The 20,334-nt window shown below is 36.3% G+C and overlaps 1 protein-coding gene across 3 annotated transcripts in view; it reads right to left on the bottom strand.

The window, feature by feature from the left end:
* Positions 1-20,334, bottom strand: part of SLC12A2 (solute carrier family 12 member 2) — a 109,076-nt gene that overhangs the window by 74,074 nt on the left and 14,668 nt on the right. For all 3 annotated transcript variants that reach the window (XM_040444378.1, XM_040444379.1, XM_040444380.1), the window contains exons 2-4: positions 5,546-5,665; positions 4,145-4,220; positions 3,752-3,847 (exon numbers count right to left, since the gene is read on the bottom strand). In XM_040444378.1, the coding sequence (XP_040300312.1) occupies positions 3,752-3,847; positions 4,145-4,220; positions 5,546-5,665 (292 nt within the window). The remainder of the gene's footprint in view (positions 1-3,751; positions 3,848-4,144; positions 4,221-5,545; positions 5,666-20,334) is intronic.

Here is a 20,334-nt window from a genome sequence, read left to right as displayed (position 1 = left end):
ATCTGGGTTGCGGAACTCGTTGAACATGACGCAGGTCACTTCTGTAAAACCCAGGTCTCAACACGGACAGGATTTGTGGCACAGTAAAGAGCCCTGGCTCCTGACTATCTGTACAATGTATGTGTCTGTTGGGCTAAGGACTATGCCAGAGATGAAGGTAAAGATGTACCAAAGTTACTCAGCACTGCTCGTCTTATTCTGTGCAGGGAGAGAACTGAGGGGATGATGCTCTCACCTGCTAGTAGTTGTAATGATTATCCAAACATCATTACTAAAATCTAATCAAGCCCAAAACTAAGCATCTTATATTTTTTAAGTTTTGACTCTTTTTTTTTTTAAAGAAACCCTGAACGTTGTTATATTATTTTTATCCTAGACTTCATAACTGGACATTATATTTGTTTATAAGTTAGCAGTTATTTCATATTTAAAAAAACTACACTTTTATAAATTGGTATCTGTTTAATCTCCAAAATGTACTGTTAAAGCCAATGTTAAGGTTACTTGGTAAACTTAAACCTCTCCTATGGCAAAAAGCACATAGGAAAAGTATACATTTCACATACTGCCACACAGCTGGAAACATACCCTCGAAACCAAGAATAAAAAATTATTCAATATTAATAAAATATAAATCAATGTATAAGTTAAGAATCAAGATAAACTGTTGAACACCACCTCAAGTAGTTCTTTATATTAATAAGATAACTAGGCAAGTTCAAAAGGAGTCTCTCCAAATTAAAACCACTATAGAGAGCAACCACAACTTTTCAGTAAAATATTTCCTTGTTAATTCCCTTAATAATCAATCACAGAAAATTGAGATGGGCCTCAAAACATCACTATTCCCATGATACCCTTCCATTTCTCCATTAGATATCTAAGCCTTCAGCACCCTGACCCTATGGACACTTCTAGCTCCATTCCTCTCTTCCCTATGTAGCCCTTTTAAGAGAGGAAGTGAAAATCAATCCTCAGTGATGGGGCTAGAGGAGATCCAAACTCGGCACTCTTGCTCCCAACCCACTAAAAGACAAAGTAGTTTACAGTTACAAATGGCAAACAAACTCATACCTATACATGAGTTTTAAACCCTAACTCTCTCCCTCTTTTTCTCCTTAGAAAATTATGTCAGATAAGGATTCCTGGGTGCCTGACTGGCTCAGTCGGTGGAACGTGTGACTCTTGATCTCAGCGTTGTGAGTTTGAGCCCCATGCTGGGTGTACACATTACTTAAAAAAAGGGGGGGGGGGATTCTTGTTCCAGAGACATTCCCAGTCTGGAATTTGATCTAGTCATCCTATAGTGTCATTTACTAAGTTCCTGTCTCCCTTGCATATTATATAAAATGCTTCCTGGAGCTACAGGCAATGACATAGTTCAGATTCAATTTCTCAGAAAACAATCGTTCAGATACTTTTATTGAGTAAAGGGCTTACAAAGTTGGAACATTTTAATTTTCTTTCCTTCTTCCCTTATCACATAGAATAATTATCAGAGAACAAATCTCATCCATTTCTTGCTTACACCGAGTTTAGGTAAGGACAATTTCATTCAAGAAAGCTTGATTCAACAGGAGATTCTTTATGTTTATTTATCAATTTTGCTAATAAGTTAGTTCCCTAGCATTCTTCAAAGGTAAAAAAAAATGAAAAGATCTTTTTTTGTGGTGTCTGTGAACCTAAGGATTTTATCATATATTATATCTTCATTCAAAACAGTTATTAGTAGTAGTACTGCTGTTCAAATTATCCAAACTTAGGTCAGTGTTAGCTTCTTCAAGTTGGCTCCTGGGTCCTTTTGACCTGAAACCAAGCACCTTGGTTACCTCTCTACTTTCCAATGTGAAAAGATGTCTAGGCTCTTGTAGTACATTTCCTGCCCAGATCTGGAAATCAATTGTTTCTCTAAGGTCCCCTGGTTCCTCGGAATGAAAATACACAACATAGGCACTAAGGGGTGCTCACTGCTACCGGGCTGGTCATTTGTTACAGGGAACTTTTATGCAAAGTAGTAAGCGACAGGGACTTTTGGAATAAAACGTGTGAATCACAACAATATATTCAACTTAGAATAATGACTATAGGATGCAATATATTCTCGCAAGATTTAGACTTATATCTACTTTGTGGAACATAAATAAATCCCATTACGGCTGTCCAAGTCCATGAAGCAGATAGAGGTGACAGAAGGGGCTTACAGTCATTGAAAAAAAACTCCACGAAACTTTCACTGCAGGTGATGAAACAACTTTTTTATATTCTGTCAAGGATCAGCCAAATTTCCAAAGTCACCAACAAGTGAAAACTGAATGCCTTCTAGCAAAGTTTCAAAGTTTGTGGTCAAAGTCTCTAAAGTACATGCATTCATGGATATATATAAAAACTACTGGCAGTATCAAAGATGAAATGGCTTTTCAGGCATGATGTAGGAGAATCTATGCTTCCCCTAAGTCTGTGTTCACATGGAGAAGAACAGTCTGTGGGATTCATGCTGCTAACGGCTTCATGCCCCAGTGCCCCCATTGAGGCTTACAACCTAGACTGGAAAGCCTGAAGATAGGGACAAGTTCTTTGGTGACTTGCTGGTCCCCACAAGTACCTAACACCGCATTCGTTTCTCCTTTCACTTCTATTGCCCAGAATGGAAGTAGCGGAAATAAAAGAAGCATGGGCACCCAGTACGCAAGAAGCCAAAAAGAAAGTCTCACTGTAGCCTGACGAAACACTTTTGGACCAATCCATACCTTACACCACAATATGGCTCAGTGTAGACTCATGTACACATAAAACTTCAGCCAACAGTCATGCATGCTCAGCACGGCCATAATCATATTGCTACTAGCTTCCCCCAGGGCCACAGTGATTTGGATATTCTGGTAAGTAAGAAATAGGAAGACGATGAGGAAGAATGAAAGGCTCAATGTAGTTCTCTAAATAGGTGATGCAGATAAAACAGAAATTGTGTATACATAATGTCAAACTGATCTGTAAAATAGGTGAGGCAGATGGTACAGGTTGATCCTCTTGTCAGTCGATCCACTCTGACAACTTTACAGGAGATGCTAAAGTCCATGTTCTCCCCTTTCTCTAGGGATCTCCTCATTCCAGCTAAATGACGGGTTCTGATTTGGAAAATGGAATTCTTCTCTTCTTCTTCCAAGAGGTCCCAAAGCCATTCCCCTGATCTCCTGGGTTCTCTCCCTTGGCAGGAGGGGGGCGGGGGCGAGGTAAAAATCTCACAAGGCAGATCTTGTGGACTCCAACGAAAGAGGCCTCAGGGCACCCAAAGAAGAGACCAAGACTTGATAGTGTGGATTCCGAGTTCTGGGAGTAATATACCAGCTGTCAGGTCATGGGAAAAGAACTCGGTCAAAGTTCCCCTAAATGGGAAGAATGAGGTTACACCTATAGAATACTAAACAAATACTGGATGCATGCCACTCATCTAAGGGCTGAAATCTGGGAGGAGGCAATAAGGGGCAACCCAAATGAGAAGAAATCGGTTAGAAGCTCCATTCTTGCTACAAGAGACATTGAGGATCCTAAGTAACTGGACACATACATGTTTTTGTATGGGCGGAAATAAAATTTTATATTTAAATATACTAGTTTGAAAGTGCTCAGTATCATTTCTCACCTATACAGACCTATGTTGCTTTTTGAAAGGTAAAAAATAATTTAAAAATTTAAACCTCACTTTATTAGTAACAGTAATCTCGTAACAATGATGTGAGAAGACTGAATTTACCTCCTCGGACAAATCCATTAGTAGCTATTGCTGATGTAGACAATCCTGTGATAGTTGTCACAACAGTGGCCATTATAATTACAACAACCGACAGACCTTGAGGGGAAAAGAAAAGAGGCTGAGAAATACTTATTTCAACTTGCTATATCTAGAAAAGGTTAATAAACCTAATTTACATTATAGTGAACAATTACCTTATTTTTACCCCATTTTAGAAAAATCAAACCAAAATTATAAAAAAAGGAACATTAAGACAACAATCTGATACAAAGTAAAAACAGCGTACAATAATTTCTAATTGTTGGATTTTAGGAGGTTCCCAGGCTAGATGAGCACACAGCTACTCTGCTTACTCATTCTCAAGTGAATCAAGCAGTATGGAACTTCGCTTACCTATTCCAGCTTGACCTACAATCCACGACAACCTAATGAAGAGCATCACACCCCAAATGTTCAACATACAACGTACCTAGAAAAGAAAAGAAGCCCAGTTACAGATGAAACAAAGTCATCAAACATAGTACATCAGTATATGTTAAACTAGCCAAAAGGAGGATAACATACATTTAGAACTATAGAAAATCACTTTAAATCTCTTACCCTTTTCTTTATATTATTTTTAAAAGAATTTACTGAGAGCCAAAATGTAAGCTAATTTAAGGATAATATAACACACACACAGCAGCAAAAGCAACTGAACAAGGTAAAAGGGTATTTTAAGACTTCAACCCTCAGAAAGTAGTTCCTGTTCCCATTTATCAAAGCAACTAGGTTTAATTTTTGCTTGTTCTTTATCAACAGACTTATTTCCTGATTCCTTCAGAAGATTCAGGTATTACAAAATATCTGTCAACACAAAACGCCAATTGTTCACACATGTTTTATTTTTTAAAGTATATTTATTTTTAAGTAATCTCTACACCCAGTGTGGGGCTCAAACTCACCACCCCAAGATCAAGAACTGCACACTCCTTTGACTGAGCCAGCCAGGTGCTCCTCACACATCTTTTAAAACTCTCAACTATTTGACAGAGCTTCCTGTATTTATTTTTACTTTTATTTATTATGCTTACACACAGAACATAGTCTTCTAAAATATGAACATTTAAGAATAGGCAAAGAGCACTACCTGGAGCTTCACATTTACTCTGTTCATTAAAAGTGATGAAAGTACTCCTAGAAGTGGGACTTCTCCTTGACTTCTTTTCTAAACGTCAACACAACTCTTAAGTACCCCCAAAGTCTAAATGGGAGGGCCTTTTAGTTTACCTGTCTACTCTAGTCAGTTCCTTAGTGCCTATGTGAACACAGAAAAACAGAAGCAAATCTGAAACTAAGTCACTCAAACCTATCTAGTGAAGTGACCTCAACACTTAAGAAAACAATTTCTCCTTTATTTTGTTCCTCATTAACTTTTATACATTTCTCTTCGAGAAAATAATGGCATAGCAGAAAAGGAAGCAGGAATCTATCAGCTCTATTGCCCGTTCAGCTTTCTTGATTCTGATGCTTCCAACAATTTCATCATTTCATACTTAATTTCTGACAAATGACAATATGTGAGATTTATAAGAGGTAACAGAATATAATTTAGAGGAAATCAACTACAGTATGATTCCATTAATACATATATCCTGTTTCCTTTACTGAATTTAATACAAGAAAAAGAGGTACATGTTATTAATATGGTCTTCTGTAAAAGACAAGCTCTCTTAAGAAATGATAAGAATATTAGGAAGATTTTCTAATAAAAAGAAATGTTGTAACTCTAAAATTAAGTCTATAGGTACGTACTAATACACCCTTGATCCAGCCAAACTTCACAACTCCTTTACTTTCCGCAGCATACGTGACCACAGCATCTCTGGTTGGAGTACTTTCTTCCCCATTGGCAAAGCCGTCCTCAAAAGGTTCCTGGTTATAAAAGAAGTGTGAATTATTCATTATTTGAAGTTCACAATCACCTGAAAAAGACAAATATCACTAAATACATTTAGTCATGTTTAAGAGGATACAGATTTCCAAGAATCAAGGGAGTCTGCATATTTTACCTAAGAAAAAAAATGTACAGCACATATTTTACCTTTAAAAAAAAATGTAGAGCAACAAAGTAGAGGAAAACCTTAATTAATGAGTGTTTAAAAAATTTAAATCTTATCATGACAGTAAACCCATTTTAATCATTTCAAATTTTAATTACACTTTGGTGGTGTCTGGAGAACAAATACTGTTTGCTAAGTATAGGCTTAGCTAAGTAAGTCAATTCAGACCTTGTTTCTCTGGCCACAACTTTACAGTATTTGGTTGGCATCCTTCCTACAAATGAAATTACAACATTAACAATTTAAAACTCCTCATCACCAGTGAACAGGTTTCCCACTATAGTCCGTTATAGCCGGATTCCCAAGATTCATTCCTAACTCCTGCCTTTACGCACTCTTCATCTGCATTCAACCATTTAGTGCTTTTTTTCCATTGTAATTTTTCTCAGATTCAGACATGAACTGGTTTTTATCCTTCATGTCTGATTGTATTATTCTTATATTTTGTTCTCTAGCTTCCCTCTCTCTCTCCCTCTTCCTTTAGTTTTCTTGTTCGGTTCCAATACACCCAAGATAAATGACACATTTCCAAACGAGGAACAACGTTATTAAACAGGTCATGAAGGGTGAAGGGAGGTGTTGGGGCAGGGAAAATGCTTTATGTCTAGAATCATGTCCCTGACACTATCCCCATAATTTTTCTTTACCTGTATGTCAACAGCAGGGAACAAAATACAGCTGTGTTTTTAATCTCATTCTTTAAATGGAGAAAAATCAACTAAATTATCATATAACCCTCAAACTTGTCATCCAGATTTCCTACCATACTTTTTTAAGCCATTTTCAGTGGTTCATACTCTCTAGTGATTTCCTAATACAAATATTTTTCACAGAAATGAGCTATACCAGATGCTGTGTTACCAGAGAGAAAAATCTATGTCATAACCCTAACTTTCCCTATTTGCTTGACCAGTATCTATTAGGCAAGTAAGCTCATTAAATTCCATTTGATGTATTGTATTTCTTAAGATCAACCTGGATCAGCTCTTACATTCCATATTTAGTTGAATGACTACTAATTCTTAGGTTTTGAAGCCACAGAAGAAACATTGTAGGTTAGATGCAATAGTTTCTTTAAATATATTTTTTCAAATTATTTTACCTAGGCTTTTTAATGACAATAAAAAAATAATCTAATTTTCAACTAATCCTCATTCTCCATTAAAAGACAAAGCAATAACTTCACCTACGTGAAACATACAAAAAACAAGTCCGCCTAAGATCACAAAGAACTTAAACATGAATGTTAGTGTTAACCACAAATCTGTGATAGTTGACAGAGTTCTAAAAACAGAGCCTACGGGACATAAATTATAATAATTGCCCTTATAACTCACAGTTTCATAACTACTATCTTCGGCATCAATGATTACGGTTCTGTACTCTAAGAAGATTGCCCCAAGCGTATGGTATATAGAACCACTCCCATTAACAAAAATTAATTAACTTAATCTGCTATACTTTTTGCACAGATTTATGGAGATATAATTCATATACCACACAACTCACCCAATTAGAGTACACATGTCAATGACTTTTAGAAAATTCACCAAGTTTCACCATTATCACCACAATCACACAATCAATTTTAGAAAATTTTCATCATCTCAAAAAGAAATTCTAAGCCCATCAGCAGTCATTCCCATTTCTCCTTTGCTCCAGCTCCTGGCAATCACTTATCAACTTTCTGTCTGTGTGGATCTCCTATTCTGACATTTCATACAAATGGAACGGAATCATGTGATGTGTGGCCTCTGTCTGTGGCTTCTTTCACCCAGTGTAACCGTTTTCAAGATTCATCCATATGTTCAGTACTTCACTCCTTTTTATTGCCAAGTAATATCCCATTGTATGGATATACCACATTTGTCTATTTGTTCTTCACTTGATGAACATTTGAGTCCATTCCACATTATGGCTGCTATGAAATATGCTCCTGTGAACATGTGTGCACAAGATTTTGTGTGGACATACATTTTCATTGGAACTGAAAACAGAATTTTCAATTCCAGTGGAATTGCTGGGTCTCATTTTTGAAATGACTACTTCTGGTCATTTTTTTTCTTTGGTATCAGACTGCAGAGTGTCACTCCTCACTTCAGTCAGTCCATGTGCCTTTTGTTATTCCCCTTCCTCACTTAGCATCTGGTATAAACAATGTAATCAGTAACCATAACTGTTAGAAACACGTATAGGCAAGAAAAAAAAAGAAATGTGACCAGAGGCCTGTGTGACTCAATCACAAGAGCAACCCACTTTGCCTTTATTTCCACTGTTGAAGGTGTTCTGGACAGTACAACATCGATGATGATCCCTCCCCACTCAAAAAAAAAAAAAAAAAAGACTCCTCATAGGCATTGATGACTCAATAGTTCCAATATTCAAATAAAGCCAGAATAAAAATTTCTCCCTGTTAATTCAATCAATTGTAAAGCAGACAGAAGCTCCTTGGCTTTCACTCTAGGGTATGTAGTGCTCTGCCCTTAACTTGTAAATAGAGACATTAATATATTATATAACCTTCCAAGTATTAAAAAAAAAAAAAAGTTTCTATAATATCCAAAAATACCTCTTCCTTTCCATTTTTATTTAAAACGAAAAAGACATATATATGTCATAAGCTAACTTTTCCAAGGTTAAGTATTAATGTGAGTCTTTTTTTTTTTTTTTTATGTTTATTTTGAGAGAGAGACAGAGAGACAAAGTGCAAGCTAGAGAGCCTGAGTAGAGGAGGGGCAAAGAGAGAGGGAGACACAGAATCCCAAGCAGGCTCCAGGCTCTGAGCTGTCAGCACATAGCCCCATGTGGGGCTTCAACTCACAAGCCATGAGATCATGACCTGAGCTGAAGTCTGATGCTTAACAGACTAAGCCACCCAGGCGCCCTAATGTGGGTGTCTTTTTAACAATGCAAAAAGCATGCAGGCATCTTAAAATTTTTGCTGTGGGTGTTTATCAGAATTCCACATCAAAGTTGAAGATCTAGTGATAACTATGCAAATTTCCACTATACTATGAACTGTATTCAAAACATGAAGATTTTCCTGCATGTATGAAAGCATATTTTAGAATAAACATGACTCCACATAAAATGAAAGTTATCTTCCTTTCCACGTCCCAATGCTCTATTTAAAAACCGTTACTAATCTCTAGCATACAATTAAAAAATGATAATCAAGTATTTATTACTTATAGTTCAATCAATACATTTAAATATAATAGAATTGGGTTTACATAGTATTAATTTCCTGCAGTAACACAAAATCAAAGTAGAATTCACATATTTTGTTCCTTTAAATAAATTAATTTCAGAAAAAGAATGAAAATGTCAGTGTGGGATTCTGCATACATGCAAAAAATTGTTTAAAAACCTTATAATCAGAAAATTTCACATTTACCATTAACAAATAAAATTATGCTGATAAAAAGCTACATAAATAATATCTTCAACCCAACTAACATTTTCACAGTTATGATCGGTTTGTGTTTTTTACTGTTTTTCACATAATGGATAAAAGGTCAAAAATAAACAACATAATTGAATTTTATGGCTAATACCATATCAAATGAGATGGACCAAGTGGACCAAATTAATTTGCATTTATGTGGGGAAAAATCTTTCAGAAAATATCAATTGTGATTCTGAGTCTACCAAACAGGACTGCTGTTCGGGTTGAGGACAGAATGGGGAAGAGAGGAAGAGACAGGAAAACAATAAAAGACCCAGAGAGTTAGGCCCTCAGTAAGTGGAAGGATTTCGAAATGAAAGAAAGAGATACTAGTAAATTATGTTAGCCTGAAAAGGGAATGATTAATTCAGCTGGACATGCTCAATTTGAGGAGTCATGAGACAATTAAAGAGTTCTATCAGGCTGTTAAAAAATTCATGACTGGAACTTAGGAGAGGGGCCAGGGATGAAGGGCAAGTGGGCGAAGCTATGGAAACAAAATGAAAAAAGAAACTTACAGAGAGAAAGAGTGAAGAGTTGACCATTTTTCTGAGGACACAGAAAATACAAAAATGAAAAGGAACTCTGGTCTCCATGGCCATTATTTCTTTGCAGAGTAGAGAAAAAATTTTTGCAGTGTGGGTAATCTCTTCTCTCCCTTCTCAACTCGATCATTCCTTCTCCTTTAATGATGGTTAACTTTTTACCACACAATGACCACCCCCTCCCCCCCCCCACAAAACCACCAGTACGTACCATTAACAAATACCCAGCCAAATTTGCTGAAATATTACAGCACATTCTTCAATGACGGCCAACCTGGCTTCACCCCACAACACAAAAATAGCTTTAATACATCCCAAGACTTCTCTGCTGCCACATCTAATGTACATCTTTCAGTCACTCTCCATTCAACTTTTGAAATGCATTTCACTGCTGACTACTCTTTCTTGAAACATTTCTTCCAATGCCACACTTTCTCATAGCATCTTCTACCCAGCAATTAAATATAACACTTGGTCCTAGACTCATCTCCTTTTCTTATTCTGTATTTTCTTTCTATGGTCATTTCACTAAACCCATGGCTTTAAACACTATCTGTATGTGAAGTAAAAATGATGGCTCCTATTCATTTCCAGATCAGACCTACCCTCTGAATTTCAGGCGGGAGTACACATAATGGTGTGCCACTTGGGTATTTTTTTTTTCTATTCTAATTCTTATGAAATGAGAAAAAGAAATTGTCAATGTGCTATAAACAGCAACTTTCCTCTGCATGAAAAGAAGCAAACAGTTTCTCTGTTTTGGATTAGGTTCAGTAAACACCTAACTATCAAAAAAAGTATTTGATGAGAAAAATAGCAAGGTCTTAATAATTAAAAACTTAATAGTGTAAATCTATGTTAGATTCCTCAATGGATATCTAAAAAAAATTGTTACAAAGTTTCAGTTTCCAAACCAACAATTAAACATAAATTCACCCATTTAAATTACCTTTTATGTATCAAATGTCATATTTCAATTCTGTTTGATCTAAGACACTACCCGTAATCCACTAAGATTAATCATCATTTCTCAGCATAAAAAAAAGCCACTTATATATGAAGCTACTCTTTCTTCCCTAACAAAACAATTTTCTTCAGAATTTTTAAAACGACTTACGATGAAACCAGATTTGTTTTCAAAACAATGCATAAAAGTCAAGCTTTAGAAAAAAAATACTTGACCACGTTTTCAAAACATTACCACTGAAAACTTTAATACTGCTTTAGACTAGCTCTGTAACCTGGAGTGCAAGGCTGTCCTGTATGTACATCCTTCTCAGGTCTCAAATGTGCACATCATTGCACTTCTCATTGTTAAATGCTTTAGCTCACCTTACATTAAAATGTCATTTATTTCTCTTTCTTTGGATACCCCTGTCACTAAATCCACAGAATTTTCATCTCTAGCATACAATGTAGCATAGATGGTCTTTACAATATACAGGAGAAAGATACTAATACTCATGAAAGATGACCGTGCAGGGATAAGAATGAGTTGGTAAGGTGTTTTTCACTGTGCAAAGAAACATCAAGACCGTTTCAACACAGCAACTTCTGAATAGTTAAAATACTAATAAAATACATTTCTAGTCATGTTTATTAGAATGGTAATAAATCTAATTTATTTTAATACAAATTCATTCTGATTTTACAATTAAACTGGTAATGACTTGGTAAAAGTGTCTTTGCTCAACAATTTCAGGTCACAACAGGCAAAAGACAATGTTTGCGGTTTTAATTGTATTTTAAAGAACTGAGCAAACTTTAGGCCTAAGGCTGACACAATACTCTTTCCAGGTAGACTCATGGATGCTCAAATATGGACACTCCTCAAAAAGAGAAATATTCCCATCCCTTAACTGTATTTAGTATATTAAAAAGCCCACCATGGGGCACCTGGGTCGATCAGTGGGCTCAGCGTGCAACCTTGGCTCAGGTCTTGATCTCGCAGTCTGTGGGTTCAAGCCCCACATCAGGCTCTGTGCTGACAACTTGGAGCCTGGCCTCTGCTTTGGATTCTAGGTCTCCCTCTCTCGCTGCCCCTCTCCCAACTCTCTCTCTCAAAAATAAACAAACATTAAAAAAAATTTTTTTTTAAGTCCATAGTAACTTCTAGGACACCTGGGTGGTTCAGTCGGTTACGCTTCTGACTTCGGCTCAGGTCATGATCTCACGGTTCGTGGGTTCGAGCCCCATGTCAGACTCTGTGCTGAAAGCTCTGAGCATGGAGTTCGCTTCAGATTCTGTGTCTCCCTCTCTCTTTGCCGCGCCCCCTCTCGCTCTGTCTCTGTCTCTCAAAAATGAATAAACATTAAAAAAAAAAATAAGTCCATAGTAACTTCTAATGTTTTTCTGTTATTTGAAGATTCTACATTTGCAGAAAGCTGTTTCTGGGCATAAAACATAATCACATCCTTCTACTCATTCATCAAACAACCATTCATTAATCAATTTTATCAAGCATCATTATTAGGTGCTTTCCAGCCCTCCTGGACTTATTTGTACAGCAGAGGTTAGAGATGAAAGGGTAGGTCTTCTGCCTTAAATGTTGGTTTTTTTCCACTATACCAAAGCAGCCTCTATTAAATTAAATGCTTAACCCAGTCAAAAAAAAGTTGGGTGCCTTTTCAATAGTACCCTATTTCAAGTCACAGCCTCTCTGTAACAGTCAGTTTCTTCATCTGTAAAAGGGAATGACAATCCCTGCCCACCAGTACCATCCCCCTGGATTCTTGAGGCTCTCTAAATAAATATCAATTGGTAACAACACAGCCACATAAAGCAGTTGAGGTTTCTAGTTCGTGACTATAAAGCCAGCTGATACAACTTGCTTATAATACAGCAACTTAAATTTAAATGCCAGTGCCATGTTAGAAATGTGAGATTATGACTCACTTATGGTTATATATTTCAAAAGAACTTGTGGAAAACTTATTCTTAGGTGCCCTGGCTTTTCAGTGCCTGACCACTTTTCAACAAGAACAAGATTATGCCCTGTCTGAGCAAGGGTGGCAGCTTGCCTAGGATTCTGCATGTTCTAGGTACCTGGTCAAGGATGTTCCTGTGGCACCTGCTGAGCAGCTCAACCTATCACAGTACAGGAAGACCAAAACCCGTGCCAGTGAGCATCACTTAACTGCTTCTGCAACTAGAACTCCTCTTCCTTTTGTCTGCCTAATGCCTCCCTGAAATGCATACTGCATGAGTCGTCATTATGTTCTATGGAGCCACTGTGAGTCTATGTTTCTGTGGAAAGGTCTATTTATTTAGACAAACGCAATTTGCTTCTAGTATTGCCTCCGCAACTAGCAAGTGGTTCTTAAACCAATACGCTAACTTACACAGTTAATGTGAGGATCAAACAAGAAAAGGTACTGTTTTACCAAAATGAAACAAAATAAAACCAAAACAAAACCCAAGGCTGATTATTTCATTGAAGATAAAGCTGCGAAGAAAAAAAGAGAATATATTACGACAGAGAATTAGTTTTCAAGAAGCTATACACACACACACACACACTCTAATCATTTTTTTGCTACCACAAAAAAGGAGTCAAAAATTCATTGACCCCGCCAAATGTAGACTAGGGAACTATAACTATACACTGCTTTCTAGCATTTTGACCTACGAAATAAAATCTGGATCTCAGTCAGAACTGATGTACCTTTTTACAAAGTAAATTGACCTTACCAAATAATCCAAAGTTACAGAAACAACATGAATAGGAGAAGAATGTGGGGGTGGAGGGATATTGATACACAGCTATGAACTTTAAATGCATTTAACAAGTGCTTATTCAGAAGAAGGTCCTAGGTACAGTAATAGTAGCTATTGTAAAGAATACATAAATTTAACAATATACAAAAAATGTTTAGTCCAGGGGCGCCTGGGTGGCGCAGTCGGTTAAGCGTCCGACTTCAGCCAGGTCACGATCTCGCGGTCCGGGAGTTCGAGCCCCGCGTCAGGCTCTGGGCTGATGGATCGGAGCCTGGAGCCTGTTTCCGATTCTGTGTCTCCCTCTCTCTCTGCCCCTCCCCCGTTCATGCTCTGTCTCTCTCTGTCCCAAAAGTAAAAATAAAAAAACGTTGGAAAAAAAAAATATTTTAAAAATAAAAAAAATTAAAAAAAAAATGTTTAGTCCAATTTCAAATTATTCTGGAAGACCACATCATCTAAATGCTAAAAAATCCTAATTATAACCATCAAAAATGTCACAAGTCCAACATCAAGGGAGATCTCATATAAGACTGAAATAAGAATTCCTTTCAAAATTTGTTTTAAATTCTATCCCAAATTAATAAACACACTAAATGAAAAAAAACAAGATGGAAAAGCTTAGTTAGCAGTTATCACAAGCTGCCTTAGTGCACTTAGTTCCACGTGTTTCTGACCTACCCCCTTACTATTTTCTATAAGCACATGAACATCTGGAAAACATAACAGAGATAAGAATGATGTCTTCCCAATTATTTGCAAAGAGTTCAATTCTGGATGAGAATTGGTTTGTGGGTTAAAAAATAGTTTGATTTTATATATTTGGGGGTGAGGTGAACCCTGACACTGAATCTAACCCTATCAATTCCAGTCTGTGATACACACCAGAATTCTACTAATATTGCCAGATATGATGAAATATAGCTTTTCCTGCTTTTAATAAGCAAAAGTTTCTTACTAAACATAGCTGTACATAATCTATGACTTGTTACTCATCACCTTAGGTCAACCAAGAATTCTTAGTACGTGAGACCTTCATAATCTGTCTGGCTTACTTTAATAACAGTTTTTACTGAAAACTACTGTGCCAGACATTTCCCTAAGTGTTTACACGTCCTATTTCCCTAAATTGGCACATCTTTGAGAGGTAGGTATTATCTTCACTTAAAAATGAGGAAACAGTCTTTTAAGAGGTTAACACAGCCCAAACTATACAGCTATTAATGTGACAGTGCAGAGAATCTTCTCATTTTTTTTTTTTAATGTTTATCTATTATCAAGAAACAGAGAGAGACAGAGCATGAGCATGGGAGGGGCAGAGAGAGGGGGAGACACAGAATCTGAAGCAGGCTCCAGGCTCTGAGTTTTCAGCACAGAGCCCGATGTGGGGCTTGAACTCACATGCCGTGAAATCACTGGCCTGACCCGAAGTCAGATGCTTAACAGACTGAGCCACCCAGGCACCCTGAGAATCTTCTAAATGGTAGAAGTTCACATACAACAGTGAGCCAATTAAAATATTTTGGGCAAGGGGACAAAAGACAGACAAATCACCCAACTCAGGAAAATGTCCTGCTCAAACTTGGCAATTTCCCAGCTATTTTCACTCTTCAACCTTGTTTCATCTTTCCCTCCTTCCTCTGCTTCCACATCTAAAGAAGCTAAAAGCTTCTGACATTGTCCTCCTAACAAAGACCCAAGTTCTACATGGGATGGAACCACAGGGGATTATTTTTAAACCTGTTTGTGCTTTGTAGAAATGCCCCCAGGGTCTACAATGTCTACAAAACTCTTTGCCCTAGAGGATTCTTAAAGACAGCTGCCCTGGACCCCCTATGGAAGAGAAAGAATAGCTACGGTCCGGACATAATCTATCTGGGAAGACATGCCAAATGTTTAAATATAAAATTGTGTACCAATAAAGCTGTAGCTGGTATTTAACTTTAATAGTGTATTTGGAGGCTATCATGGCACAGAAAGTAGGTAAAAAAAAAAAAAAAAAAGTCCTGTCATTCAGTTTTATGTTACCTAGGATTTTCTATTTTTCACTTAAAAACCCACATCAGGTGCTTCAGCTAGTAACTCCTTTATATCAAATGTTCTAGGTCATACAAGTTTCTTTCATCCATCATATGCTTTACCATTGTAACTCCTGGATCCACCTACACAACCATTCCTTTCCAGGAAGGTTTGAAAAATAAAATTACCTACCCAGAATTTTTGAGACTTATCATCAATGTTTTGTTACCACCTATAACAAGATTAAAGAAACAGTAAACATTTCCAATTACAGACCACTTTCCTATTTCTGTAAATTTCCTTGGAAGTTATCATACATACTTTTATACACCCTCAAACTCCTATCCTTTAAGTTAGAAAATTACTGAAAGCGTTCTAACTAAAATATTTAATTTGATGTAATATTGCTTTATTGTTGTAATACTGGTTTTAAAGTACTTTCTCAGAGGGGGACATTTTGCTTGCTGTTCCCTCTGCCTGTAACACACTCTGAAGATGACTGGCTCCTTCAAATCTTTTAGGTAGTAGATTAAGTGTGGCTCCTCCGTCCCAGGCTGCCCGACATAGAGTTTCTCCTCATCAGCGCTCCTTTCATTGTCATCATAGCACAATGGCACTCTGTGATTATCTTTTTATTCACTCAGTATTTGTAATCTATGCATCCACCTCCACTCCTTCATTATGCATTAAAATGGAGCATCCACAAAGGCGCGGACCTTTCCTGTGATTTTTGTCAAAGACATAGTAAATGAATATTGACCCTTTACAGGTCAGGTCTATTTTCCAAACAATGTCATGTAATGGTACAAGTGAAATCTGAAGTGTCTATTCCTGAGTCAGATCCAGGTTCAAATTCTGACTCTGCTATTCAGTAGCTATGTAAATTCTGGGAAGCTATTTAACCCCTCCGGCCCTCAGGGTCCACATTTGTCAACTGGAGGCAATATTAGCTACTCCATACTGTTTGAGAAAATCAAGTGAAAAAACATGATGATTCACAGAACACAAAAACTCTCATACACTGCTGGCGGTAATATAAATTAATAAACGGCTTTGGAAAATAAATTTGGGCATTATCTTCTCAAACTGAAAACATGCATACCGTTCAACCCAGAAATTCTACTTTAAGGGATAGCCCTACAGATACAATATATTATATGAAGCAGGATATGTGTATAAAAATGTTCCTATCAACACTGGTTAATAACAGCCAAAAACAATCCAAACACATAACTGCAAAATAAATAAACTGTAACATTTTACGCAGTGGAAGATAAACAGAAATAAAACTGAATGAATTATACACAACCATAACAGTGAGCAAAAGATGACAGATAAAAATATACTGTATGATTCTATTTATATGAAGTTTTAAAGCAGGCAAACTAGACTAATACTTTTCAGGAACACATAAAGCTAAAAAAAGCATTGCATAAAATCAAGACCAACTCCCAAGCAAACAATCACCATTAAGTCAGGACAGTAGGTGGGGGAGGGAGGATTGAAAGAGGTGCACAGAGAGTGTTTGGGGTACCAGCAATGTTCTGTTTCTTGATCTGGATGATGACTGTACAGATCATCATTTATGCTTTATGTCTTTTTCTTTGCTATATTCCTATATGTATATATACATATAAATTATATATAAATTTTATATAAATTATATATATATAAATATTTAAACTATATAAAAATATATAATTATATATATATTTTCCTATATTCTTGCCTGGCACTAACAAGTAATTACTGAATAGATTTGAGCTATTATTACAAACAACTAATTAGCAATCTATTACTGCAACTTTCCATGCTGTGTGTTTATAACCAGATGTTAAACAAATACATGAAAGTAAATACTACAAAACAGTATTTATCTAGACTCTACCATACAGCTTCTTATAAATTGATATTAGTAGGAATTATATTACCTCTGGAAGGATAAAATTAAAAATAATGACCTTTACATACAAATAGGATCACCATTCTGGTAAAAGACTTATCACCTACCCTACCAGCAACTTAGTGGAATACAGTACAAATAACATGGCTTTGATCATTACGGATCACAGTGCTGGAAATGTTTTTGTGACTCACCTGGCACTAAAAATGTGCTTAGTAAACTAGACAGCTTCCTCTCTTCACTATTTCCTTTAGTGAGAAAGGATAATCACTTTGCATCAGTTAGGGTTAATATTAGATAGCATGGTCTGAGAAGAGAAGCAAACTTCTGGGCCCAGCTTTATTTAAGCAAATTAAATCAAAGCTAATGACAGGCAAAAGAGTGAATATCTTTCACTCTTAATAACATATTAACATAAATAACAAGAATAACAATTATTCTTCGTTTATAAGCATATTATTATGGATTTAAATAAACCCCAAATTACATTTAAAGAAAGGTTAAAGTTCACCCAAAAAATGCAATTTAAATCCTTAAACTTCTGAATAAGGTATTACTAAAGACACTTTAAAGATAAAAATCTTGCATATAATAGCATCTGTTTACTAGTGTAAACTAAAGCATTAAATTAAATCCTGAAACATAGTAAAATTAGTAACTAAAAATGGACGCGTACATATGTACATTTAGATGCCAAAGTGGCTGGGTTTATTCTAACAATTTTTTCATCAAGTACTAGCCAATTATATCATCCCAAAGCTACCAACATTTCCTATCCGTGCTGTCGGTGATTGGTGTATTCAGTGTAATGCTCCCCATACAGACTACTCTCTCAAAACAAAGTATTGTTTTACAGGAATCCAATCTGCTCTGGTTAACAATGGTCTATTAATATCCAGTGGCATTAATGCAAAGCTCAAAACTCAAGTGCCACAGATAAAAGTGGATGGTGTGACCATGTGACTTTACAATGAACCAAGTCAGAACTGCTGATTACAGTCAAAGAATTCAGTCCTCTACCTAGCCCATCATGCTCTTTACTAGCCATTCAAGAATGAGTTACAACACTGTGCATTAAAAATAGCATAATGTATGCATCATTTCAAATCCCACACAACTTGCTAACTCCAACAGTATGAACATAACTCAAACTACCAGAAAACTTATACCTCCCAGTATCAATAACTATGTGATCTTTATCTCACGTTGTTTTTTTTTTTAAACTTTATTTATTTGGGGAAAGAGGGAGCATGCATGCATGTGTGAGGGAGGGGCAAAGAGAGTAGCACAGAGAGAATCCCAACCAGGCTCCATGCTGTCAGTGCAGAGCCCAATGTAGGGCTTGATCTCACAAACCATGAGATCATGACCTGAGTGGGGAAATCAAGACTTGGACACTTATTGGACTAAGCCACTCAGCCTCCCCCAAACTGTTTTATTTTTTAAATAAGAAGAATCAAAAGATGTTAGGGACATAAATACATGACCAGTGGCATCCTAAGTAGGTAAAATATTATAAAAGCAATATAGAGAACCACGTGATAGCAAAAACTACAGTCAGAGTATGGCATACACTTGTTTCATGCATTTTTCACGTCAATATATGGTATTTCTCACTATACAAAATATCATCTTTCAGATCAAAGGTGGCAAGTCCTTTTTCTCAAGGTCACACAAATAGTTAAGTGGAAGGCCAAGATTTATATCCCTCACTGACAGCTCAACTACATATGCATGGTGAAGAACCTAAAGCAGATAGAAAAAAAGCAAAAACCAGAAAGGAAATATTCTTTATAGATACAGAGGCACTGGGTGAGATCCCTAAGTTTGATGTCTTTTTTAATGGAGAGCATTCCCCAACTGTGTGTAACTTGAATGGATAGAAGCCTTAGTACTTAGAAATAGAAGAGAAGATAGTCCAAAGCCAAAAGAGAAATTGGAAATTAACTGGCAATCTCCAGAAAAGAAAACCTGAATGATATCAAGGGTAAGCCCCAAATCTTGGCAAACCACTAAATTGCAGAGGGTAGACTTCCCAGTCCAAAGAGGCAGACTAAAAAATTGGCAGCTGAAAACCTACTGCATAGTGGAATGACAGAAACCAGTTTGTAGTCTAAGCCCAGGCAAGTTAAATACTTCTTGGAACAAAAAACAACAATCCTTAAAAGAAAATAAAACAACCATCACCACCCAAAGGTGCTACAACATATTATCTGCATGTACAATTTTCACCTCCAAATTAATAAAAAGGAACTATAACTCATACTTAGGAAAAAAACAATCACTAAAAATTAACCCCAAGTAGGCTCAGATGTTGCATTTAGTTGATAAAGACTTTAAAACAGCTATAATAAATATGTTAAAAAACTAAAGGTGAATTATCAGTCAGTAACAGAAAGGGAATCTCAACAGAGAAACAGAAGCTGTATTTTCAAAATTAGAAATTCTAGACCTGAAAGTCACAAAAACTGAAATGAAAAATTCACAAAATGGACTCAAAAGCAGAATGGAAATGGCAGCCAGAAGCAGTGAAAAGCATTAACTTACAAAGAGAAGAAACTTAACAAAACCAAAAAGGATACACACAGAAAGAAAACACACCTACACACAAATGTTGAAAGCCAAAAGTAAAGAGAAAATAATATGGTCAATGGCCTTATCAGAAACAATGGTTGCCACAAGACATTCGAAGTACATACTCAAAGAGCTGAAAGAAGAAAACCCTGTCAACCAAGAAGTGTACATCCAGCAAAACTATCTTTCAAACGTGAAGTGAAATAGACATTTTTACATTAAAAAAACAAAAAAATTTGTTATCAGTTGATCTCCTTTACAAGAAGTAGTTAAGGGAG

This window comes from Herpailurus yagouaroundi, unplaced genomic scaffold, assembly GCF_014898765.1.
Source record: "Herpailurus yagouaroundi ecotype Mexico unplaced genomic scaffold, PumYag 192, whole genome shotgun sequence".
Lineage (NCBI taxonomy): Eukaryota > Metazoa > Chordata > Mammalia > Carnivora > Felidae > Herpailurus > Herpailurus yagouaroundi.
Note: the sequence above shows the minus strand (reverse complement) of the source record. Positions and strands in the feature narration are given on the sequence as shown.